At 40.2% G+C, this 26,667-nt stretch overlaps 1 protein-coding gene across 7 annotated transcripts; it reads left to right on the top strand.

Moving 5' to 3' along the window:
- The first annotated feature begins 250 nt into the window (after positions 1-250).
- Positions 251-26,422, top strand: RhoBTB (Rho-related BTB domain containing). Of its 7 annotated transcripts, none has more exons than XM_065483002.1 (15): positions 251-390; positions 18,845-19,105; positions 19,855-19,958; positions 21,113-21,250; positions 21,453-21,720; positions 22,171-22,419; positions 22,474-22,562; positions 22,618-22,738; positions 22,991-23,137; positions 23,209-23,232; positions 23,379-23,492; positions 23,547-23,717; positions 23,778-24,026; positions 24,503-24,651; positions 24,714-26,422. In XM_065483002.1, exons 2-15 carry the CDS (start codon positions 18,926-18,928, stop codon positions 24,880-24,882), a joined length of 2,172 nt encoding a protein of 723 aa, XP_065339074.1. In that variant the 5' UTR covers positions 251-390; positions 18,845-18,925; the 3' UTR covers positions 24,883-26,422. The 7 variants fall into 7 exon arrangements, with proteins under 7 accessions (XP_065339074.1, XP_065339076.1, XP_065339073.1 ...); XM_065483003.1 differs by lacking the exon at positions 251-390 and adding an exon at positions 7,579-7,825 and having other exon boundaries at positions 18,950-19,105; XM_065483004.1 differs by lacking the exon at positions 23,209-23,232.
- The last annotated feature ends 245 nt before the right edge of the window (positions 26,423-26,667 follow it).

The raw sequence follows: 26,667 nt of genomic DNA, 5'->3' as shown, positions 1-26,667 counted from the left end.
CACCCGCGAGGAGGTGAGTCCACTTGTGTGTTTTGAGTGCGAACTTTGTCCGCCGAGAAGAAGGGTTGGCCCGCCTGACGCTCCCTTCAGGTCTCCTTGTGCGCAACCTTGTGAAAGGGTTCGCTCGCTTCCGGCCTGCTCGTCGCTCTCCCCATTTGCGTTTCTCCCGTTTTTGGTCGCGAGACACTCGAGTTGCAAGTGCGTAGACGCGAGGGATGCAACTCGTCAGGGTCCTCAGGTCCTCCTCAGGGCCCACCTGACGCGTGCAGCCGACCGAAGGTGGCTGCCTCTTTTTCCGGATTGTTGTCGGCGCGGAGCAACCGGTTTGAAAATAAACCAACCAGACTCGAACAGCTGCATGTGCATCGCTCTGGCTTCTGCCACTTGAAGGTGAGGATTGTGAGGAATTCCCTTTCCTCGCTTATCTATTTCTGTCTTGCATAGATTTATTTCCGTCCGGATAAATACGTAAGTGATTTTCCTGCTTGAATAAAAATGGTTTTGTCAAAATTTTCTTTTAATTTTGAAATTAAAGGTATAAATTGTCCCAGAATTTAATTATTCTCTTATCTTGAAGGCTTCCGATTATTTTTATAATACCGGGAATTTTTAAAGAGTGAGAAAGTCGAGATATTTTTAATTTTTATTGTGATTCTTATCTCGTGAGCAATGGTGACTAATTATAGTAAAGCCTCGATACACATGTTTCGTTATCAAGAACTGATAACCTTCCCAATCGGTCATTTTTCATCCATTGCTATCTCGATCCGGTATCTTTTTGGACCCTCCAAGACGCAAAAGTTTAGTTTCCCAAGTTTCCGAATTTATTGCCTGCCAGTGCTTGAGCACCGAATCGGCGACGGCGTGAAACAATCGGAGCATGCATGCGTAAGAGATTAGCACGGATTGAAGTGTGTGCATGCAATTTGAGGTTTCCCTGTTGTTGCAAGCCTCAGACAGACGTGTTAGTCTGATAAATGATCAAACACACTTCAGTTCCCTTTGTACAGGATGACAGGAAATTAGTTAAAGGAGACTGCTACTGTGCGAATTTAAATTATTTGTTCTATCCGCAACAAGGAAATAATCATAATTAAAATTCTTCTGGCTGACTCAGTTCAGTTCTCTTTTCCTTGACAATCAGCAAAGTTGTCGGTTGTCATCAGCAGAGTGAAAATCAAATGAAGCACTTGTTGTGTGACGACAAGTGTTTGCAGTTGCTTTGTGACACTTTGCACCAACTTGCACGACGTATTGCATTAAGTTGTAAACACATAGAGGCGCCGTTTATTTATAGAAATCGAGATGCAAATTGCAGGCCAGAGGAAAGTGTCAGCAACTCAAGCTTCCATTTTGAAATTTCGAGCTCGAGTTCCAAAAAGTAACCAAAAAAACTATTCCTGGCCTAAAATTGAATTTTCTTTTTTAAATTTTGGTCACAAAAAGTCAGAAGCAAGGTTTTTTGGGCATTAAATGATCAATTCTTTTGGTTCTTCAGGGAACAAAGATGTTCATCATTTCTCGGTGGGAATATTTCCACTCGCACAGCTTAGAAATAAATATTCAATTGACTTAAAACATCCCAAGAACATAAACTATCAAACTTTTTGCATTTAATAAAATCTGCATCGAATAATTTCAAAATCAATGCACTTTATTTTTTAATAAGAGCAAAAAGCGTCTTATTGTTCGTTGGCACGGAGATTTTCTTGCAAACTCCGACTACGAGAGAGAGCAAAGCCAAGTCAGCTGAGGCAAAAAGTGTGCAGTGCACAATGCCGCATTGCTGCGCACTCGTAGCACAGCTGAAGCAGTCTGCTATTTTTTTCCTCCGGCGTCCATGCCTGAACCACCATAATAAGCATACACACACGTTTGTTTTATTGCTGCTTTGGGCACACACTCACATCAAAGTGCAGTGCGGTGGGCACGCAATAAATAAACATTCATGCGCATCGTCGGTACACGTATATCTCTCGGTGCGTCCTCTGGCTGCTCCCTGTCGCTCGCGCCTATTTTTAGCCAGTTCAACTAACGCAGTTAAGTTGATTACTGTCAGCCTCGCGCGTTGGCGTACGCGGGGACAGTGCCAGTCGCGGTGGGTTTATCGTGATTTGAGCGGCCGGTGTCGTCGTTGTATATCAGTTTAATGCACTGATTGATCAAATTTCCCTGCGGTACAACACGGAAAAATATTCAAAATTGAATGGAACATTTTTAAAAATTATTTTATTTCTTGGCAAAATGAGTAGAGCCAATTTTTGGAATTAATCGTCTATTCAATCGATTAAGAAATAGATTTTAAAATTAAATCTTTCCTCTTCTACTCTATATGATCCGGATAAGAAAGTGCAAGACATTTCTTCTGTTTATTTTTTTAATTTACTCCTCCCCCAATCCACAAATTATTCACCAAAAAACTATTTTCGGTTAGAAGAAAAAAATATCTGTCCACCTGTGATTTAAAATTTTGTTTTCAGACAATTTTAAGGTTCTTTTGGTTGTTCAGTGGGGATTGGAAATTCAACTTTCTAAATTACACCATTTGTATCACTCTTAACCTGGTTTATTTTATTTTAAATTAACAAAACTCGAAATTAATTTTATTAAAATATTCTGGGTCAATTGCAGGGAGCTACGTGTGGTGGTCTGGCATGACAATGCCACGAGTTTTCGCTCGATTAACCAACAATGACAGGCCGGCTGTCTGCTCCGTCGTCATTCATCAATAGGCAGTCCGATTTCCAGGCCGCTAGAAACTGTCACGAAACTGCATTAACGGCGCTGAAATGAAAACCGAAAATAGATAGAGAAACGAATCAATAAATATTCTAGCGATACATACAAACGCGAGTATATTCATCATATGCAATGCGGCGTCGATTTGAGTAATTCGTTTCTACGAAAGAGGACAAAAGTGATAGCATGCGAGTTTATATGGAAATTCCGATTAAGGTGACATGAAGGTCGCTTATATTGTGTTGTTTCGGTTAAACCTTTTTGCCGGGAAGTGAGTCTGCGACACTCACTTACTCTTGGGAGTTTGTTTACTTAGTTAGAATAAAACGACTGCATAATAAGGCTCTGTCGACTTGATTTGCATGTGCAACGAAACAGGTTTCAGCGGTTTAAGGACAGTAATGCAACTTCCGCATCTTTTTTAATCCCTACTAATATATACAAGGAAGATTCTACTGATGCGTTTATGTGTGGCTCGAGACACTGGAATTTACGTAAGATTTTGGCAAAACTGATGTGGTTTTAGACTTGATGTCTTTTGTTAAAATTCCTTAAAGCCATTTATGATCATTTTCAAATGAAGCAAATATTTTAGTTTCACTAATTTTCCTAATTTACGAATAAAGATCAGGACATGAATTTTAGCTCAGCTATTTTGTTTATTTACTGGTTCAATGCACAAATCCACAATATTTCAAACTATTAAAGAATAATGATACTGCAAAAGCCTGGAAAATGCTTGTTGCCAATGCATAAACTCGTCCCTTAGGATTCAGTTAAAGCCTAAATTGACCTAAGAAGCACTGTAATCTTTTTAGAAAATTGGCTGGAAAGTTGCCGTGCGTTTCAAATGGAAATGGCTGTCTCCTCACTTGAAATCCGATTTAATTTCAAAGCCAAGAGTTTCCCCAATAAGTGGCATACACCTTTGGACAGATCTCGACGAGAGGAATCGATAAATGCCAAGAAAATATGTTCAAGCACTGCACATTTGGGAGAAAATTGGCAAAATTTGAATTTTTACTGTAGGAAGATCCTTTTTATTATTGCAAATTGTTGAACAAATTGTTTATCGATTAATAATTGTGTATGGCATCCAACAATTCAAATAATTTTCAATTGTTGCTCTGTATCATTCCACTTTAATTGTATGAGATCGCAACGTTGTAAATAATTGGCAAAATATATTTTAACTTAAGGGAAAAATTTGGCGTTTGAAAGTAAAAATAAAATATTGAAATTGTTTTTCGCATCAATTTAAATTATTTTTGGAACTTCACTCTCTTTTGACCTATATATCGATTTTTAAATCATAATTGCTTGATAATTACAATCTAGAGAGCTTGTAAAAATGTTCGACTGGCTTTAAAATGGAAAGTAGAAAGTCCGATCTTTAATTTGGGCCAGTTCGCGAGAACATGAATGGAGGGAGGCGCCGGGGTGCGAAGTAAAGGCCGACACACCGAAGCGATGTGCTACGTCAGAAGGGATATCGAACTCGTCTGACGTCACCGGGCGCCCAAGCACCCCCTCCGTGCGCCCCCTTCCTCCCCGCCCCACCCCGCCCTGGCTGGTCGTCGGCAGCCCAACGCGGAGAGGGTGGCTGGCTGGCTAGACTGACTCTGGGCCGGCGGCGTTCAAGGGCGCGTGACCCTTGCCAACTCACGAGAGTGTGTTCACCCCGCCAGCCACCCCTGTGCATGAGAATGGTGTCTGCGCTGGATGTGCGAGCGAGCCGCTTTTGGCGCACTGAAAAATTAAGGGCGGACGCGCCTGCTTGCTAAACCGACGGCACGCACAGACCAAGAGCTTAGTCAACGTCTCGTAGAAAAAGAGGAAATGAGAAGAAGTCTGCTTGGTTTGGATTGAGGCTTAGAAATGGTTGAAATAGAACTTTTATTTAATGATTATGAGATTATCTTTTCTTACTTGATGGGAAAGAAGGAGGACGTGTATTTTAACGTCAGCAATAACAATCCTTCTTTGTTTTGTAAACAACCTCTAAATGTTTACACACAAAAGGATCATAAAAAGGGAATGAAGAATTATTGAAATTGGTTTGTTCAACGGAAAAATTACTTTTTAGGCTAACCTCTACTAATTAAAGTGGAATGATACAGGGCAACGATTGAAAAATTATTTAAATTGTTGGATGCCTTAAACAATTGACCGATAAACAATTTGTTCAACAATTTGCAATAATAAAAAAGGACCTTCCTACAGTAAAAATTCAAATTTTGCCAATTTTCTTCAAAATTTGCAGTGCTTGAACATATTTTTTTTGGCATATTCCGATTCCTCTCGTCGAGATCTGTCCAATTGTGTCTGCCACTTATTGGGGAAACTCTTGGTTTTGAAATTAAATCGGATTTCAAGTAAGGAGACAGCAATTACCTTTTGAAAAGCACGCTAACTTTCCAGCCAATTTTCTCAAAAAATTACAGTGCTTCTTAGGTCAATTTAGGCTTTAACTGAATCCTAAGGGACGAGTTTATGCATTGGCAACAAGCGTTTTCCAGGCTTTTGCAGTATCATTCCTCTTCCTGTTTTTTTTCGCTTGGTTTCGATTCTTCTTATCGTGATCTACGCAACGGTGAGCGAAATTAATTTCACTAACTGATGAAAAACCATTATTTTACAAGAGGGAGACACTGCTTACAAACGTTGGAGCCGATTTTCTCGAGATTTAAAACAAGCACTGGTCAAAAACGTCGCAAATGTTTCATCTTCCATAAAACTGTTGGATAAATGCGCATCATATATATATTATACTAAAATTTAAAGCCCTGCAATCGCTGTTTGAACAGGCAAACTGTAAAAATGGACATATGAAAAAAAACACATCACGTACGTGGGCGCTTTTTAATCTCGCACGAGCAGAGAGTGAATCTTTTGGTGTGCGGAAATCAGGAAAGCGCCGCAAGCTCATTAAAAAACTGCTGCGGCTGATGATAAGTTAAACACAGACGCAGTAGGCAACCAACTTTTCCGCACGTCGGCCGGGACTAGCACACTAGACTGCCTCTGCAAAGTGCTTCACTGTTTTTTGTCGCATGCTCACTCTGTTCCTCGCATCTGGCCGCAATTGTGCTTGATCGCGAAAGTTGCAGAACGGCGGAAAAGAAGAGCTGACTCTTTTATCACTCACACGGATGTAAATTTTATTGATCACGATATTATGTGAGTGCGAATATGAGACCCAAAGGGAGGGTCGCGTGATATGCGATTATTTATTCATGAACTGCGCTGACATGAAAGGTCACATATTCACACATATTTTCAGGAATTTTAGGGCTTCACAGAACAGCGGTGACCATGAAATTCATGTTAAATTAATTAAACAGAGAATTGTATCGTTTAATCCGCTTTCAAGATTGTAGTAAATTATTTATTCTTCATTCAATTGCATCACAGAATTACATACAAAATGCGTTAGGTGACCAATATTGATGCAAATAAAATTAATAAATGGAAGCAAAGACAAATTTACAAAATTATAAAGCAAAACACAGTTTCAAAAGTGTTTTTCGTATCTGACAACTCCGTGGATTACGTAAACAGTTAGAAATTTGGCTCTTTGCAGCGGGGTCCAGATGTGCGATAAAATTGGTTCGCACTGCGCAGATCCAAGATGGCGTCTGAACGTGGGAAACAAAAAGCTCTCTTTGGATTGCCGTACGATTGTCAAGAGTTTGTTTTTACGATCCAAAAGACACAATTAGTTAAGAGTAATGAATGCAAATTATGACACAATATTGATCAAAACTTGGTTCTTGGAGACCATTTTTTCGCGCCATTCCACCGGATGCCATATCTGCGCGTCGCACGAATCTGGCCCCGCTGGCTCTTTGTTAGAGGTTAATCCTTTCTTAGGAACGGCTGTGCTAACAATGAGTACTGCAAAATTTTGTTTAAATATGCTATTAAATTTTTTATTTGCCTTTGGCAAATCTGGTCGTCTTTCAAAAAGCCAAATTTCACTACAGTAAATTTTTGCTTAATATTTTTTATTAGGCTTTAGGATTTTTACAAGGTTACAGCTCTTTTTGCTACATGATAAATGCTATGGCCCAATCCCCATAGAGACAAGTTTCATCAAAAATAAATAACAAGACTTTTAATCAATTTCATCAATTTAGATATTATTTTAATAACTCTCGATAAGTTTCTCCGTATCTCTTTCCCGAGGTTCATTTTTTTGTCTTTAGTAGCTGGCTCATGCTGAGTAACGAATTTCATTATATTGCTTCTTTTTTACTCAAAGTTTTCAAATGTTATCTTAATGATTTTCTCATAAAATAAAGCGTACTTGAGCCGAGTTTAGAAAAATTTCTTTGCATTATCAAGGGTAAAACTTTAATTGCCTTAGTCAGAGAAAGAAATTTAAAAAATTAAAGTACAACCTTGATTAAAATGATTTTAATAATTAAGTCAAGCAAAGAAGCCCTCACATTCCTTTTCGAGAACAAATGTTAGAAGTATTTCCCAGAATTAGGTTGAATTAACCAATTGATGTAAAAGGCTGCTGGCATCTTTCGTTCCATGAAAATCTGAATGATCGTTTCGGATGAAAACGAGAGATGGACCGCGAAGGCGATTGACGGCGCCGAGGCTAATTAGTTGCTGCGGCGTCCGCAGGCTGCGTCCTACTCGCCGCGCCCAACCAAAGAGTCTCACCGGCCGCGGCGAACGAAACGCGCAACACACACGCTGCTGGTCGGCCGACCACCCGACCACCGCTCACATACACAGCCGCGGCAGACCCGCAATCGGCGATTCAGTGTCAGTAAGCGCGCGACTCGAGAGCAGCACGCATGGTCACGGTCGCGTGCGCACATCTAGTCACTTTGTTGGTGAACACGCGCGTCCCGACGGTGTAGGACAGCAGTGCGTCTGTCTGTGCGGCCCTCCTCGCTCCTCCTCATAGGACGGTGATGCGTCAACGGGTGTCTGAGTGCGCTCACAACCTGAAGCCACCCCCGCCAACCCCCGCGCCTAATCCCTGCCGCTCCAACAGCCGCGAGGTTTGGGCAAACTCGACCAGTTGCTGCAGCTGCTGTCCCAAAACATGAAACACGTCCGCAGAGTATGTAGACTTACAACGCAGGGGGAGGGGGTGCGCATCCCCTCGTCTCAGGGGTTGAAACAGGTGGTCGTCTCGCAGTTTTTTTATTTTTTTATTTTATCTTGGTACACATACGGGATGATGCAATAATTATTATCATGAAAAATTCTTGGAAGGAAAACAGGATGCGCGTCGAGTTCTTTCCTTTTTAATTCTGATGAAAACGCTCCACGATTTTCATTGCGTCTCTTTATTCGTTCCTGAAAGTCAACGCTGCCTCAATTCTCACTCAGTGTTGCTTGCATCAATCATGCCTCTCGCAGACAGCGGAAAGCCCCTCCTTTTCCACATTGTTATCTTTTTCCGTCCGCCTGCGATAGTGTGTGAACAAAGAAAATATTGAAATAAGAAATACGTGCAATTACCTAACAGTTAATTTTGTTTTTCTTAATTTAGTTCATGAAAGATTAAATTTTCTAAGAATCGGATGAGTTTGTTAAAAGCGTTTTTATCTAATATTTATTGCAAGAGTATAGTTCTAACTCAAACAGTGAGAAAGAAATAAAGCAATTAAAAATTTCCTTGTTTGTTTCTAAGATTTAAGTAATGATAAAATAAAAAAAATTCGCACAATCGCTGCACGCCTTAATTGATAAGCTTATTGGAGTTTCCTTTCGCAACATGACGAAATTTAATTGGAATTATTGTAATATAAAAGACACTTCGTGATGAAACGCAGTGAAAAGTCCATTATAATTATATATATTTGTTTATTCTCACTAAAATATCATATAAAAATACATAATATGTTTGTCAATTATATCACAATAAATGACCTGTCAAAAGGTGAAAAAAGTGAGAAAGGGCACCACATCTGACATGCACCGTGTTAAGACTTAACTCTGGGGAGAGCAAAGCCGAAGTGGGCCCATACTAAGACACTAAAGTTAGGTCAAAGACTAGCACTGAACGTAAGCCTTGCACAGCTTTGGAAACTTGGCCACGGGGCAGTCTTTTAGGGCTGGAGGCAAATCATTCCACGGCTTCACCACCCGATAGTCGAACACATGTTGGCCAAGCTCGGTCCGAGCGGGTGGTTGCTGCAGCCTGGGGTGTGATGGGTCATCTCCTCTATGCACACGGCCAAGGGTAATGCGGGCCATCGCGTTGTAGTCCGTGGCGCCGCTTAAGCATTTCTTGAAGAAAAGTAAGTCATTGTATCTCAGTTGCGCCGGCACCGTTAACATATTTTGTTTCTCTGGCGGTGGAACGTGGCGTCCATAAATGAAATGGAGACCACGGTTTTGCAATTTAACCATCTTTTCAGTGTTGGATTGCGTCAATGGATGCCATGCAGGGGAACCGTAAAATATTTTTGGTTTTACGAGTGTCAGGTAAGCAATTCTCTTCACTCTCTGCGTGCATCCTTGGAGGTTGCGAGCAACGAAACCAAGCGTTTGAGCTGCTTTCTTTTTCTGAACGTCAACGTGGTGATTCCAACGTAGGTCTCTAGAAATGTACACCCCAAGCAGTCTCTGTGTACTGACGTAATTAAGAGCCTCTCCCCCGACGGTGTACTTAGGCATGTAAGGCTGCCGTGCGCGTGAGATGTCCATAACAACACATTTCTTGGCATTAAGTTGCATACCATTATTGACGCACCAAACATCGATCCGTGCGAGGTCTTCCTGCAAAGTAGCTACATCATCGGCGCTGGCCACCTCATGGTAGATAGTACAATCATCTGCATACTGGACAATATTGGTTTGCACCACATGTGGAAGATCCGCCACGTAGATATTAAACAGTAGAGGCCCAAGAACGCTACCCTGTACTACTCCAGACGAAACTTCGCAGGGCTCACTGCGCACTCCATTGTAGCGCACGAATTGGGATCGGCCGACGAGGAAGCTTTTCATCCACTCCAGCGCGGCTCCGTCAACGCCGAGATGCTTCAGTTTCATAAGAAGTCTCTGATGTGGCACCTTGTCGAACGCCTTGCTCCAATCTAAAAATACGGCGTGCACGTGGTTGCCACTCTGGCTGTCGAGTGTCGACGTCCATGCGTCCAGTGAGCGCATCAACATTGTTGTACACGAACGGTTTTCACGGAAGCCGTGCTGGCAGTCAGGCAAAGTGCTGTTGCTTGCGAAGAAAGAAGAGAGCTGATTACGGACGTGCTTTTCTAGTAACTTACCGACAAGTGAAGTGACGCTTATCGGTCTGTAGTTTCTAAAATCCTTCTTATCACCCTCTTTTGGAATAGGAGTAACGGCGGCACTTTTCCAGTCGGATGGTAGGTCACACTCTTGTAGGGAGAGATTAAACAAATGTGCAAGGCTGGGACTCAGGGAGGTTGCGCAGTTTTTCAGTAGCATGGCTGGAATTCCGTCTGGTCCTGTTGCGCTCTTCACATCCAAGACGGAAATCATGTTTTCCACATCGTTTACATTCATAGAAAATTTACTGATTCTCTTGACAGGTGTCAGCGACCGGCGCAGAAAGGGAAAGTCGTTCTCAGCGGCTGAGAAATTTTCTTTAAAGGTAGAGAGGAATTGGCTAGCGATCTCTTGCGGCTCGGAAAACACTCGTCCATTTTCTGCAAAACTAGTTGTGTTCAATGGCACTCTTGATTTCGAGTGGATGTACCTCCAGAAGACCGCAGCACCACCTGGGCCTCGCCCCAAAGCCCAGAACCAGCGGTCTTTAGCTGCTCTTATTGCCTTTTGGGTCGCTTTTCTCGCCGTTTCGAAAATTGCCCTTGATTCATCCTTTTTATCGGTTCGCCATTTGGTATAGAGTTCATTTTTCAGTTTGATCATTTTTTTTATTCCTTTATTTAGCCAGGGCAGTAAATTCCTTTTTCCTCTCGATTTCCTAGATGGCACATATTCAGCGATGCTTTCGCGGATGGCGGTTTTCCATGCTTCCCAAGCAACAAAAACGTCGTCTATTCTTAATATATCGGAGAGCTTTTCAGCAAGACATCCGTTAAGTGCTGCCCAGTTTGCTCCGCGCCAGTTCGGGAGTGTCGCAGGTAGCTGCATCGGCCGACGAGACTCGACTTTCAGGTGGATAAGTAGTGCAGAGTGATCGCTGACACCGTCAATAACTTCAGCAGAAGAAACAAGATTGGGTGTGTCACATAGGAATAAGTCGATTGTTTTTTCACTACTTTCTGTCGTTCTTGTGGAGTCTTTGATCAACTGGGCGAATGCAAGATCGTTGAAGGCCTCCAAGAATTTTTCAGCTGGAGCTACTTTCGGTTGTGGAGGCTCTTTGCTCCAGTTGACGTCCAGATTCAAATCTCCCATTATGAAGCACGCGTCAAAATGATGCTGTTGTTCTGCTGCGAGTGACAGCGAGCGCAAAAGCTCATCGTTCTGTTCCATGGTTGAGTTTGGAGCTCTATAGACGGAGGCAATCAGAACTCGCAGATTTGCGATTTTAACGGCGGCCCAGACAATTTCAGCGGAGGATTCGAGGTGTGCCTGTCTGCGTGGTTGTAAGTGCGGCATAATGGCGAGCAGCACACCGCCGGCTGGTCGTTTTCCACCGATGCGGTCCCTTCGCAGGACAACGTAGTTGGATGGTACAACCTCATAGTCATGAACATCACCTGACAGCCAAGTCTCATTGATTGCAATTATTTCGGCTTCGTGAAACTCAAGAAGTGCTGCTATGTCCGCTGCTCTTTTCCGATTTTTCAAAGACCGTGCATTAAAGCAAAGAAGTGCAGCACCTTTGTTGTTTGTCCTCTTTTCATTTCGTGATCTTTGTGGCAGCGTGAGTACCTCAGGTAAAGACCATAGTGAGTCTGAGAGAGGCGGCAATGAGCATTGCATACAGGTGAAGCCTCCCAATCGAAATTTATTTTTTTCGGCTGTGTTTAGTTTCAGGCAAGTGGCGTGGAACATCTTTTCACATTCCGTGCATAAAATTCGTATTTGAGTTCGGCGGCCGGCTCTATCACAAAGCACGCAAGATACACGAGGACCAGGCTTCATCTTAATCCGGCCACTTAATTTACGTATTATCAGGTGGCGCGTCACACGCTTCTCCCAGCTGATTTCGTCAGGTGGCAGGCAAGGATTATGGTACAATATAATATGGAGGCTGGCTTCCAAAAGGCACTCCGAGAATGGCATTCAAAAAATCTCCGTCAATTCTATACAGCATCTCTCTCTTGGAAATTCCCCGGCAATTGGCTAACGTCAATGGAAAAAATTAATTAGCTTTTTTCCAATTAACCGGGTAGTATTTGGGATCGCCTCCGCGCGACGGAGTCGGCGGGGGCGATGAAGAACTTCGCCAGTGGGCTCGCCGGCCCACTAAACCTGAAACAAAGCCCGGAGGCAGGATTTATGCAGAGACAGATTCTTAGCGTGCACACTCGATGCTGGCTTACCTCAAAAACATTGTTTGATAGCGAACCCGAGAATAACGGAATCGGATAATACGCTGCACGAGTTGCAAAATTCTATGTATTTTTATCACTGCGTTCGTCTATGCCCATTTATCTCGCAAATCACATGATGAACTGCATTGTTTTCACTCCGATACTCGCTTGTGAGCCAATAATAACAATACTGGCTTGACAACAGAGGATATAGACAGCATCCTCTCTGTGTTTATTATCTTCAGCTTTGTTTTGACGTAGGTCATGGTTAGCCGTTTGTTGTCACTTAATTGCGCATAAGAAGTGCAAATAAATAAATTGGCGGAAAAGCATTAAATTCAGGTGACAGGAATGTTCATTTTTTGAAGAAAAATTTCCACGCGAATTTAAAATTCTTTCTATTCGTATGTTTGGACTGTGAGTCGGCTTTGAACTGTCACCCGACTTAGCCTAGCTTTCCAAATAGCACACACGGCGGATATTTATATTCTCAAGCGGCAAGGTCTTCTTTCATCTGCCGGGTCGTTCTTGTTCCTTATGCGCACAATTTACTTGCGAGAGAGAAGAGAAAGAATTATGTGCGCAGCCCTCGGGCTCATAATTTACGTGCCTTTCCGAAGCAGGAAACAATTTTTCGTCTTTTATCTCGCGCCTGGAGAGGTTTTTGTGAGGCGCACCACACCTCTGATAACTACTAAAAGCACTGAAGTGGCAATCAAAGTCGTTAATGATGACTCGGGCGTACTAAATTTATTAAAGCACGGGAAAAATTAAGTAATTCAATTGAGACATCATAAATGATTTTTTTTATGAAATTATATTTGGGAAAATTACTTTGAGCGGTTTTTTACTTATTTTAAAGGCATTTGCCAGTCAATTTTCAAAAGAACTGGTTGTGATGGAATGCAGTCAAAAATTTCGGTTTTTTATCAACCAAAGGTTCTTAGCCAGACTTAAATAATTAATTATTCCTCATTACTGTTTTTTTTATTTTAAAAGAGTAGAAGTTCCAAGCTTCGATCTTTTTAAATAAGAAAAACGACTACAGTTGGTACTGCACGTTTTTTGGCTTGAAATGTGACTAAAAATTCGTTTATTGCACGTAGTGCTGAACAGGAAATCACGTCTGCCAATTTGCATCGTGCGCAGAGTTGAAAAGACTCGTGTTTCCATAAAGGCGAACACACACGGGCACATTGTTAGCGAATTGAAGGCCGTTCATCTCGCGTCTCGCATCGCAAAGAGGCGCATTCGCGCTGTATTTGGTGTGCGCGAGTGGAAGAAAAAAGCGAACTTGAGTTAACGAGAACTTTCCTCTTAGGCGGATGACTACGTGCGTTCGCGTTTGTTTATTTGCATGACACATGTGTGTATGCAAGCACAAACACACCTGTGTGTGAAATCATTAGCCCGATTCGGCCGGGGCGTAGGTTCCAAACGACGATAAATTAACTAATGACAACTAAGAGTGCGTTTGACCTTGGCTGCTCACGTTTCATAAATGAAAATAACTTTTAAAAAGCGAGCCTCTGCTTTTTTAATGTGTAAAATATATTTTTTTCCGTATTCTATCAATGCCATGTGTGTTCGTTCTTTCTAATGGAACATAAGTTTGTCAGCAATTGATTTCATTTTAGTAGTTCTTGTAGTTTTTGGTTCTTTTTGACTGGCGCATTAGTTGAGTTAGTTATTTTGGAAAAATTGTGTTAGATCAATTCATCAGTGTGTTGGATTTCGCCTTTTTCTTTGTATGTACTTCTGTCAACAGTCATTTTCTCAACCGACAACCATTCAAAATTTAATTTAACAACTTACAGTTTTTTGTTTTAAATTCAATTCCAAACCATGACTTGAAGGGCAAAATAACTTCAAGCTCCTGCGTCATAAACACTTAATTAGAGTTATTACATAGCTGCAGAGTTTCTACCATCAGAAATATTTTAAGTTAAAAATTACACAGCGTGACTCTTGAAATTTTAAATAATAAAATAAAGCATTGAAATATTTTTGTCGGAGGAAACGCATCTTCTATTTTAAACCCGACGTTGGTTGGCGTGGAAAATTGCTGTGCTTTTCCATAAATTCTCGTGCCAAGTGTCGGTTTACGTTGTTCCTTTAGTACCTGGCGCAGGTGCAGAAGCATAAAAAGCTCATAAAAAGCAACGCCCGCGTTGGATCGGTGCTCGGAAGTAGTGCGGTGTCCGCGCGTACAAATTATTCAACTCCCGGGTTTTCGCGCGCGGCCTTGATGGGCAAAAGTCAGAGGCGTCGCCGAGGAATCCTGTTATTATTAGCAATTATGGTGAGCGTGGACAGATAAATCACCACTTAGTCGCTCACTCTGTTTATGACCGAAACTCGAGCGTGTCTGTTTTCCTAGAAGCGCAGTAATTCTTCAGACGAGCGCCAGACGTGCGTGCTTCGAAGTTTACTGCTCCGGTTTTTTTGAGAACTGTCAAATTTTGGTGAGGTGTTTGTTTTTCCAAAGCCAAAAATATGCCTGTTTGATGAATTTGAGTTGGAACATCGCTTTTTATTTATTTTGTAAAAGGTCGTAAAGTTTTGTGTTGTATTTACTTTACAGTTTTGTGTTGTATTTACTTTACAATAACGCCTCCACTTAACATTGTTTTTGTTATATCTTTATCTTGTATACATTTCCGAAATATTGTCTCTCTGTTCGTTTCCTAAAACACTGCTCCCTTTGCTGTTTATTAATTATTCACAAAACACGCAATCCATTTAGGTTGCCTGACACATTGGGTAAAAGTGACATTAGTTTCGGAATCCAATGTCACATCACTTTGTTTCAAACAAACGCGTAATAACGAGATTATAAATACATGGGATTATGTTCGTAAAATGTTTTTTCTTTCAAATTTTGTTAAACTGCTTGAAAAAGAATCAAGAGAATTGGATGAACTAAAGAAAGCTGAAACTTAAACTTCTTAGTCTTAACCGGAAAAGTCAGCTGTTAAGTTTTCATTCCTTTTAGTGGCAAGAAATTTTAATATCAATTCTAACTTTTATCTTAAATATTCCCTGAAAAAAGGAGGGAAGAGTAAAATTTCGTCTGAGTGCCGCTTTAATTTCCGAGAAAATTGGCTCCAAAATTTGTGTGTTATTCGCAAACGGTCAGCGTCTCCCTTAAAAAATCATTGGAGAAATATTCCTCATATTGGATAGACTGCAACAGTAGGAATTTAATTGCAAATGACAATATCCTTCATATACCATACATAAGTCCCGATGAGAGAAATCGAAATAAGCCACAAAAAATAATATAATTTCACGAAAATACCATCAAATCATATATATTTTGCTAGAAAATCGTCAAAATTCGGCTTCAAGTAGTATCTCAGTCATATGAATTGATTATTCAATTATACAATTTATTGAATGGGTCACTTTTTTAAAAACCGATTATCTGTCCTGTACAAATATTCATTAATTTTCCTTATAACTTCATCATTGAGAAATTCATTAATAATTTCTGTCTGTAAAGCATAATAATATTATATCTTTGACGTGGTATGTAACAGACAGTTTTTTTTGTCTTAGGGTCTTTGGGGTACGCCACTGATACCGCATCAGTTGAACGGTCATCGCCATCACGTGCAAGAGACTGATTGTGAGATATTGCTAACCGAGAAAAAAAATAAGAACGCGGCGCAAGTCGACTCGGTCAAGCAAAGTTCGTTTTTTGCTCCACGCACGACGAATACAATTGTTCTTTTTCGCTCTTGCGCCGTTAAATATAACTCATGCATTCAACTTTCACAAGAGGAATAGTTTTTGGCGCACGTGCAGCTGCTGTCTGGACCCAATGTCGGATCGTTCGTGCATACGGTCATCTCGCTCTCTAAAATTGTGATATTCTCCAAAATTAATGAGCTACCAATACAGCGATGCAGATTAGCTTCATTTAATCTTGATTGATCGATGCAGTCGCAGGGTGTGAAAATTTTATCGAATAACCTCATGAGTCACGACATTAATGAACTTTGAATCCTCCTTCAAAACATTATTTACATTTTTATTTTTATTGATGGTCAAGATTTTGCAACTATAAAAGTTGTTCTTTAGTTTAAAATCGACAGAATATTTTGTTGCAAAAACATAACCACATTATTGGCCTTGTAAATTAATAATTGTGGATAAATTGATGTGAATGATCTCGATGCGTGGTCAACATTAAAGCAATACTACCATGCGTCACATTTCCTATTTTTGTTTTTATTTGAACTTGAAATTAAAGCTTTAAGATAAATCATATGTAAATTATACGATTTGTATCAGCTATTCATTAGTAATTTTTGCGTCGTTTAACGAATTAATTGTGATAGTTTTAAATTGTGACAAAAGGAGCATTCAAATTTTGCTCACAATCAGTCACAGAAAACCAATAAATTTCTCAATAAATCCATACAATATGTATTGCCTATGGTCTGGAACTGCTTATCTTTTACAAGCTTAAGATAATAATAATATAGAATGCTTAAATAAACGTCCAATTAAAGCCTTGGTTAGTGTGGAGACACGAGTCTTGATGAGAATTTGACCGGCCCTTATCTTGCGGCATGGTCACCAGGTCAAAATGTCAATTAGCCTTGTTTTCTTGCTCTCCTTTAAGGTCGTGTCTCATGTAAATTTCTTGACAACAACAAGAGTTATGCTGAGCCACTACAAGAATTGACAGACCCATCCGTTTCAATTTATGTATATGCGCTAGGAAAAGTTTCCCCGGCCGACACTGAGGTTAATGATTTCAAACTCCAATAATGCGATCGTATGGGAAAAACAAATCATCGTGCTAACTCGGAAGATTTAATTTTTCATTAAATGACAGTGAACGTACTATTTACTCTTTACGATTTGTTTAAATAGATTAAAATAGATTAGTAAATTTGTGCCACCTTTTTTTCACTGAATCCATTAGTGTAAAAGTGCTGCCTGATAATAACAAAAACATAAATTGCGTGACCACGTGTTGTGCTTTCTAACAAAAAGATATAGATTTTCTACCCCTATATGTGCACGGAAGGGTACCCGCCTACTGCTGCTAAAAATAGCTAGCTTTTTGTTCCGCTGGAGGAATAAAAAGCAATACCGCTGTCGCAACAAATTACTTCTACGCATTTGCAGCTGCGTTGCCTCTTTTGCGTCGGGACAAAGAGCTTTAATTGCTGTCAATACATCACCAGTGTGTGTAGTTTGTTCTTGGGTCAGTAATATAAGAAACTTGACAGTTGAATATCAATAATAATTATGATCTATTTATAGAACAATTATTTTATCGCGCTGATTACGTGACAGAGATCAGCTACACACGTTTTATGATAAAAAACCCGAGTTTTTGCAATAATATACTCATTTTTAAATCTAAAACGCTGTGTGTATGAATTAAAAAAAAACTTTTTAACAAAACAAGGTCAGAAATAATTATTTCTATAATTAAATGCATTGTTATTGAAAAAATCTCAATTCTTATTATTTGTATCATTACAATCTCGTGGGATTTGTCAAGTTCACTGATCTTATCTAAAATCTTTCTACCGACGCTCGGCACCGATGCTAATCTAGGAAAGGCGGTTCGCAACAGTCGTCTTCGCGTATTTATTTTTACTGCAACAATTCAAGGCTGCTGAGTGAGTACTCAAATGTGGCATTATTTACGAGAAAGCCGCCGACTAGTTTGCACTAACTTATTTTCCGACGATCTTTATCATGCCAGCGAAGTCGGCTTGTTGTGAAATGCACGAACGCACGCACGCACGAACGCCAAAGCCCGCGGGAAATTGAGGAGATCTACTTGCGCGTCGCATTGATTTATGCATGCGACGCAATCATTGCTATGCTGGTCAGCTACGAGAGATATAAAAAAAAACACAAACTCGCGGCCTCTTTGTATATTTGATAAATAGTGGGAGTTGTGCGTCTCTTGAGTGGAACCCAGGAAGTGATACTTATTTATTCAGGAGACGCAATAAGGAATTTGCATAAACTTGTGCGCAGTGTGTAACGAATGATTATCATGTCAAACTGAAAAGCGGTTCCTTTCTTCCTAAAAAATTACTACGAAATAGATCAAAAATATTTCTCATAATTATTTCAATTTGGCTGATTGTTGCAACTACTCTCGTTCAATTAGCAGCTCGACACCTCACTCAGCAGAGCGTTCATATTTCATGTAGTGCAATTTATAAATTAATTACTAATCGCGTTTATGGCATGAATGCCGCTCTTCCCGTTTCTCGAGAGAACGCGTCGGCAAAAAGCGTGTGTGTGTACTTAGCGCCGAGCAATTTACTGCAACTGCGAGACGTCCATAACATATTAGCTTTGGTTGTTTTTGCCCATACCTCAAGGCTGCACTCAGGATTTCAGGTAATTCTCATCGTCGACGTGTCGCGCGCATAACTCAAATATTTAATTGTCACTCTCGACTCCTCTTGAGAAATTATACTCTCCATTTACTGCTCAATTGAGAGTAAATAATGCAGTATTTGCTATGATGAAATTCTGCAAAGCTGTTTGATTTTGTTTTTAAAAACTACTGAAAATCTAGATAAAATTATCTTGTACAAAACGTTGTAAATCTAACTAATCTATTGAATGTGCACCTTCTATTGTTGTTGCAGTGTGGGCCTTGTGGTGTGTGCACACGCATTGGGTCCTTGTGGGTCCTCGAAGGGCCCAGAGGCATGAGATTGAGGTAAGAGATGGATAATGAGCAACCTCACCAGGAACTCGTCAAGTGCGTCGTGGTCGGCGACACGGCCGTCGGCAAGACGCGTCTCATCTGCGCCAGGGCGTGCAACAAAAGGGTCTCCCTCGAACAACTGCTCACGACCCACGTACCCACCGTGTGGGCCATTGACCAGTACCGCATCTACAAGGATGTGAGTGCATTTTTATTTTTTAATCAATTAGGCTTTTGACTCCTTGATTGACATTTTTTTAATATAATTTGCTTCGAAGGCAGTCAGTTGACGCTGACGCATTAATTAAATGGTGATTTAACCAGCCCTGCAGTCACGTCTTATTAGTGTAACACGAAGTGCAGCTCTCGTGCACGTTTACTTTCAATTGAGCAGGTTGCACTTGAATATCATTATATTATAATGCCAGATATTGAGTTACGTGCCTGTTGCAACGTGATACATTATTTTTTTTCTTGCTGAGCACCTTATTCTTCTTTTCTTTTTTATTCTTGCTATTTACCATAAAACGCTTGGTGCGCGGCACTTCATTTAGCCACAGATGACAAAAGACAGATTCAGATAAACCACGCGCCTGCCTGCTTTTTCATTATCTTTTGTGTTGCTGTGCGCTTGTGGTCCGTGAAACCCGCTTTGCTTTGGGTGTTTGGAAAGTGCATCTTAGCATGCAACGAGAAATGCGGTCAACGACTCTCGGAAGGCCGGCTAGGCGCCACAGCCAGATTCTCAAAACATACAACATACTCAATTCTATTTTGGAAACAGATTAAATTTATTTTCGTACTCGTGTAAACGTTATCTAACGACAGAAAGGAGGACCTTTCAGCCATTCATAACACTCTCAACGTATTAAAACTGTCGCTTTTTATTTTTGAGATGAAAGGATGAGTCTGGAAAATATTTAAATGTTGGATTTTTTCTGTGCACAGGTTTTGGAGCAGTCGTGGGAAGTTGTCGACGGAGTCAACGTCTCTCTCCGACTTTGGGATACATTTGGAGATCATGAAAAGGACAGACGATTTGCCTATGGCAGGTAAAAGATATTTTTTATATTTTATCTTGTTTTACTCGTTTTGTGCTACGGAAATAATAAAGACAATCAGGGCAGGTTTCATTTCATTTTTTGTTTTATTCCTATTTTAAAATAAAAGCTTCTTTTCCCGATGCTGAGAGATTAAGATTAATAACCTCTGCACTAGCTCGTCAATTTTCATCTGAGTCATTGACTTTTATTAGAACCATAGACAGCAAAATGTCATGTAAAATTTCTCTTTTTTTAAATTTTTAGATGATGAGATGTAGAACAATTAATAATCTGGAAAAGAAAGCTGCAAGCTTGAAACATAATTTAAAATTAGAAAATGACAAGAAAAAATGCCAGCCCGTTCGCTGGAGTGTCTCAGGAGTTTCAAAGCAGTGTGAACATTTGGTAAATCGAAATTCTCAAATAGCTCATTGGGCTGGGAGTTGCACCCGCGCCGATTCGCCACTTGCTGGTTTTCGCACCTTTCCGCCAGCGGCTTTAGGGACGAATGTCTGGCGTTTCAATAAAATGACCGTTAAGGCGAAAAGATTTGGGCCCAAGTTCTTATGCGACCATTCGGCCTATTTCATCCTCCAGGGATGCATTTGCTTACCACCCGTTTTTTCATCCCTGGTTTTTAACGTTTTTTACCACTCAATTTTTAACAATTTCTTGCGCTAGAATTGCAAGAAATGAATTTATTCCATTTTTCTTCCGTGAAAATCTTAAATTTCGGTCGGAGTGCTCAAAATTTCCTCCACTGTGCAGATATTTTCTTTAAAATTGCCATTGTGCTGCCTCAATTTCTCCGAAAATTTATCTCTGACAATTTTTCAAGTCGAGGTTATATGCTAAGAATTAGTAAATTATTGAAAAATAAGGTGTAAATATTGCATGCCTGCAAGAAACTGGTAAAAATTGAAAAAAAAAACCGCATTTTACGACTGCACTGCATGTTTTTTTTAAATGCGGGTTTTTTGCAACCCTGTTATCCTCTTGGCAGAGTTATTGGGACCCAGAGAGCTCCTAGCCCACGGGATGTGCTGACGAGCAAACCTCCTTAAAAACCGCACGGATTGATATCAACAAATGAAAAGATGTCACTGTGTTTTTTTTTGTGGTTTTAAAGGATTATTTTCACACAAAATGATAAAATTATTCAGGTCGGACGTGGTGCTGCTGTGCTTCTCGATCACGAATCCGGTGTCGCTACGTAACTGTCAGGCGATGTGGTATCCAGAAATCAGACGCTTCTGCCCGCAGACGCCAGTCCTCTTGGTCGGCTGCAAAAACGACCTTAGGTGCGTGTATTAATTTTCACTTCGTAGTTACTAGGTGGCTCTTAATTGTCAGAAGGCATTATAAAACTAACAAACACAACACGGCGGTTCGCGGTGTTAATTGCGGTTATTACGAAGGAATTTAAAACTTGGCCTCTTTACGGCTCGTCCGAAATTAGTTTTAATAATTGTGTCCTCGAGATTAAAAGGGCTTATTTGGCAGGTACATGTACCGCGATGACGAGTACCTCAGGTTCTTCAGGGACCGCAGTCCGTTTGTGCGTCCGACGCGCAAAGCAGACTTGGTGATGCCTGACCAGGCGAGGGCTGTCGCCAAGGAGCTCGGGCTGACCTACTACGAAGCCTCCGTGCTGACCCACTACGGAGTCAACGAGGTCTTCGAGAACGCCATCAGGGCAGCCCTGATTTGCCGCAAACAACAACGCTTTTGGATGACCAATTTGAAGAAGGTCCAGAGACCTCTACTGCAGGTTAGAAATTAATCTAATCAATTCTTTTTCTGCACAAAAAGTAATTTTAAAAAAAAAACAGAATAACCTAAATTCTGGTTTTTAAATAATAATTGTCGAAGCTGAAATTCATATTCTTACTAAACGAAGCCTGAAATAATTTTAATCGCAAAAATGTTAATTTGAGGCTTTTAAAATTCATCCAGGTCTAATTTATGGCCCAGTGAAAATTGAAATCGGGTCTTAATTGCCAACAGACACCTGTTAAAATGTAACATTGGTCTGTTTTTCATCATTTTGTTTTTAACTTTCAATTATATCAGTGCGAACTGGTAAAAAATCACATTTTAGAAATTTCCTAGCACCTCACAGTTTAAAAAATAAATACAAGTATATATCTAACCTTTGTAAACATTTTATTTGATAAAATTTCTTACTAGCCAAATAATTCGTTATCTCTGGATGCCATAGGTTCCGTTTTGCCCTCCACCGCCAGCCCGACTCGAAGTGAGCATGGTGTCCAGCCTTTTCGAAGAGCACATGGGCGTGCTGCTCACACAGCAAGCGCACACAGATGTCGTCTTCGTGGCTGGCAGTGTTGGTTTTGTGGCTCACCGCTTCTTGTTGGCGGCGGCCTCGCCCTCGCTGCACCGACTCTTCTGCAGCGCCGATCCCGTGTGCGAGCTGGCCGCGGCCCGCAGCTCATCGGAGACCAGCCTGGTACAGATCCGACTAAATTCCTCTGAATTAAATTCATTAAAAAACCGAACCCAGGCCAGCACCTTTGGCGAGTCGGCAACCGGTGACTTCAACGATGACACCGAACTGCTGTTGATTGAAAACAACAATAAATCAAATCAAAGGTGATTAATTCAGCAAGCACTGACGCCGGCAAATAAACTAAGTCAACTTTAACAGGCTGTGGGACTTAAGTAAACGTAGATCGAGTTGCCAAGTGTTTCCCAGCATCCACCATCAGAGAGTGAGCATCAACAAAGAACTCAACCATCCAGCCTTTCAGTCTATCAGAATTGAACAGGTATATTTATAAATATTTTTATTGTTTAAATGAGGCTAGAAATGAGTCTATAAGAGAATTTATTTGAATTTTAAGGTTTAGGTATTATTCTCTGCACAATTGTTTTGAATTATTTCAATTCTGAACGCGTAGGAAAGTATTCTGATACCATCCAGAGATTTATTTCCCTTTTTAACATATTTTTTATTCCTATAGAAGCATTTTTTTAAATTCTGTAAAATGACAGATTTTTTTATAACTAATAATTCACAGTGCAACAGCAGAGAAGGCAGGGCCTGCACATCGGCTGTGCAGACAGTGGTCACGCTGACAAAGCTCGTGAGCCCCTTGGCCATGCAACAGTGCCTCAAGTTTCTCTACACTGGTACCATAGACACCAGTAAACTCAGCGAAATAGCCGTGAGTATCTTATATTCTTGAGATTATAAAGTTATAAAATGCGTTTGAAATGAAAATTCCCTTTTTTACAGTCCATACCTATTGGACTTTTACTGGTAAATCTGATTTCAGATTTTTTGAACGAAATTTCCTAGTTGTAAATTATGTAAATAAGTTACTGTATAATCATTTGCTTTAATTAGTTGTGTAGACGTCAATGTATTTACTATGCATAAATTATTAATATAAATTAACCTTCCAGGAAATCCGTCTGGCTGCTGAATTCATGGAATTGCCAGAGCTGTTGGTTTTCGTGACCAACATTGAGAGATGCGAGGAATTCCTCAACGCTGAACTCAAGCAGCAATATCGAAAGGTTTGGAGTCATCAAATTAAAAAAAACATTCTGTTAACCTTAAATGCGTCGTAGGCTGTTCGAGCTCGCCTCCGTTCCCTTTGCCTTAGCCAGGGTTCTTTTTCGGACGTGAAATTTAAATTGGAAGACGGAACTATTGCAGCTCACAAAGCTCTGCTGATGGCTCGATGTGACGTGATGCGTGCAATGTTTTCAGGAGATTTCAGAGAGAGTGCTGCTAAAGTTGTAAGTAATTTTCCAAACGAAAAATATATAAACGATGTTAATTTTTCGTGGCTATTTTAGGTCGAATTTCCCGGTGTCAAGGAAGAGCCTTTTTCCCAGCTACTCCACTTCTTGTACACTGACGAATGTCCACCTGGTTTGAGCAAGCACAGGTGCGTGGATCTTCTCGAGCTGGCCAACCGATTGTGCCTTCCGAGGCTGACTAGTTTGGTTGAGACCAAACTTGTGAGGGAAATGCAGAAGGCCGTGGACGCCGGCTCTCCAGAGGACATTACCGACACTTGTTTGAAACTCCTAGAGCCCTGCAAGGTTCGAAAATGATTTTTTAATAAACTAAATTGACTAATGCATTATATTTATAAAATTAATGTCGCGGAAGAATAAAATTTAATGATAATTTCATACTTGCCTTCAAATCAAGAGGCACGTTCCAGCGGGGGCCAGATTCGTGCGACGCGCAGATATGGCGTCCGGCGGAGTATGGCGCGAAAAAACGGTCACGTGAAAATGCGCGAAAAGAAGCAAGTTTTCGTCAATAACTTACAACTCTTGACACTCGTACGGCAATCCAAAGAGAGCTTTTTGTTGCCCACATTCACACGCCATCTTGGATCTGCGCAAAGGGAACCGATTTTATCGCACATCTGGACCCCGCTAGCACGTTCTAGAGAGTTAATAAAATTAAGCTCTCCGCAATTTTTATGATTTTAATTTTAATCTTTTATTGCGACACTTTTAAATAAAACCTTGGTCTATTCAAAAATGTTTTTAAAATTTAATTTCAGTTGCACAATGCTGATCAGCTGGCAGACTGGTGCATGAACCACTTATGCACAAACTACAACAAGATTTGCAAGTCATTGCCAAAGCTGCTGAAGGCCTTACATCCTGAAAACCAGGCTTACCTTTCTGAAAATAGGTGGCCGCCTGTGTGGTAAGCCTGAAATTCTCACCAATTTTTAATTTTCTTTCTCTAATTCGAATTTTCTCTGGCAGGTATGTCAAGGACTACGACTACTATCAAAAGTGCTTGTTTGAGCGCGAGAAAGAGGAACGTCCGCCGATGAAGACTCTGAAACGAAGCCGTCACAATTCTGGGTGCCTGTGTTTCACTGGAAAATCCCGCCGCGACTCGGACAAGCCTCTCGTCCCATCCTCGATTTAATTTAATTATTGATTCTCTGCTCTCAAACGAACGTAATGCACGAAGTAAAAATCGAACACGAGATAATATATAATTATTATTAGAGTGCACTCTTGCAATGGCAAAATGTCCCCAAACTACACAAGTGTAATCACTTTTCTTGTCTCATCTCTGCGCAAAAGTCCTCAGCAAATTTTCCGATATCAAGGCTGTTTTCTCGCTCAAAATGCTGCATTTTTGGATAACTGATTTCTTACCAAGTGGAAATTTCATTCTGGATGAATGAAAGAAACTTTGGAAAACAAATTTTCTTCAGAAGTTAATGAAAATTGTTAAAATGTCTGTTGTGCTTTGAAGGTTTTAGGGAATATCATGATCTAATTCAAGAGCAAATCTCAAAAAACGGTGTAAATATATATCGTTACAAATTTTCAGAAGATTCTTGAAAAGCCGTGACAAGCCTTCATTTTTATTTTTATGAATTTAGCTTGTGAATAACTTTAGAGGCTTTGACCTAGAGCGGATGTTACTCATGCCGATCGCATTGTGTGCATGGGACAGATCTAGACTATGTAGTTTCTAGTGAGATGCATATATGCTGTCATTATGTACTAGAGCAAAATATTACTCACACATCAATATAGGCATGAGAATGGTGAATGAGAATTATTACAAAATATGAATATACTATCACACCTCTCACCCGTGATCTCTCTTAGCTTACTGCATTTTCAGAGAAATTTTCCAAAATGTGATCATTGCTCATTGCAGATGCTTTTGTTTGGTTTGCATTTTATTTAAGTGATTTTAGTTTATTGAAATATCGGTGCATGTGGTGAAACACTTTTGGACTTTCCTTGACTTTTAAATAAAAAATATAAGAGATTTTAAACTTTCTAAATCATCAATGCATGTTTAAAACTATATTTATCCAGCGAAAAATTATTTTAAAAGTGTTCGTTCTGCCGAACGGACAGATTTACAATCTTAATTTAAACATCAATGATTTTCATCTCTAGTCACCATTGAACATTCATTTCAATGCGCCAATTATTTGCCAAAATAATCAGTGCGATCATTGGTCCGAGATTTTATTACCAACCTTTTTTATTTTTCTATATTGCAATATGCAGCATATCGATCTTTTCAAAAAAGAGCCAAAAGATTTGACAACATTTTATATACGAATAAGGCTGTATGTTTTGCACCTTCGATGTAAACAATATTAAACTGCAGATGATGCTCTATGTAAGTAACGATAAGTACCAGAGAGGTGGAGATGCACTGAATGTGAAAAATAATAGCTCATCTTTTGAAAGTGCAGCAGCAAAATTAAGTCAGTTAAGTATGGAATGCTCGACGAGGGTAGAATAAAATGTGTAGGAATCGTAGCGCATAATAGAGCACTGAATAATAAAATACAGTGGACGGTTTTTGATTCATTAATTGTTTCTCGATCAGAAAAATCGGAAAAATCGATATTATATTTTGGCCATGTTTGAAAATTTCGCTTGTACTCTTTCCTTAAATAATGCAATTTAATAAATTCTTCTACTGCAAACCTTGCTGTTTTTCTGTGTCTAGATCTAGATAATTAAAGAGGAATGATACTGGAAAAGTCTGGAAAATGCTTGTTGCCAATACATAAACTCGTCCCTTAGGATTCAGTTAAAGCCTAAATTGACCTAAGAAGCACTGCAATTTTTTTAGAGAAAATTGGCTGGAAAGTTACCGTGCTTTTCAAATGGTAATGGCTGTCTCCTTACTTGAAATCCGATTTAATTTCAAAACCAAGAGTTTCCCCAA

This window comes from Cloeon dipterum, chromosome 3 (assembly GCF_949628265.1).
Source record: "Cloeon dipterum chromosome 3, ieCloDipt1.1, whole genome shotgun sequence".
In the NCBI taxonomy this organism is placed as follows: domain Eukaryota; kingdom Metazoa; phylum Arthropoda; class Insecta; order Ephemeroptera; family Baetidae; genus Cloeon; species Cloeon dipterum.
This window is presented reverse-complemented; position numbering and strand designations above follow the sequence as displayed.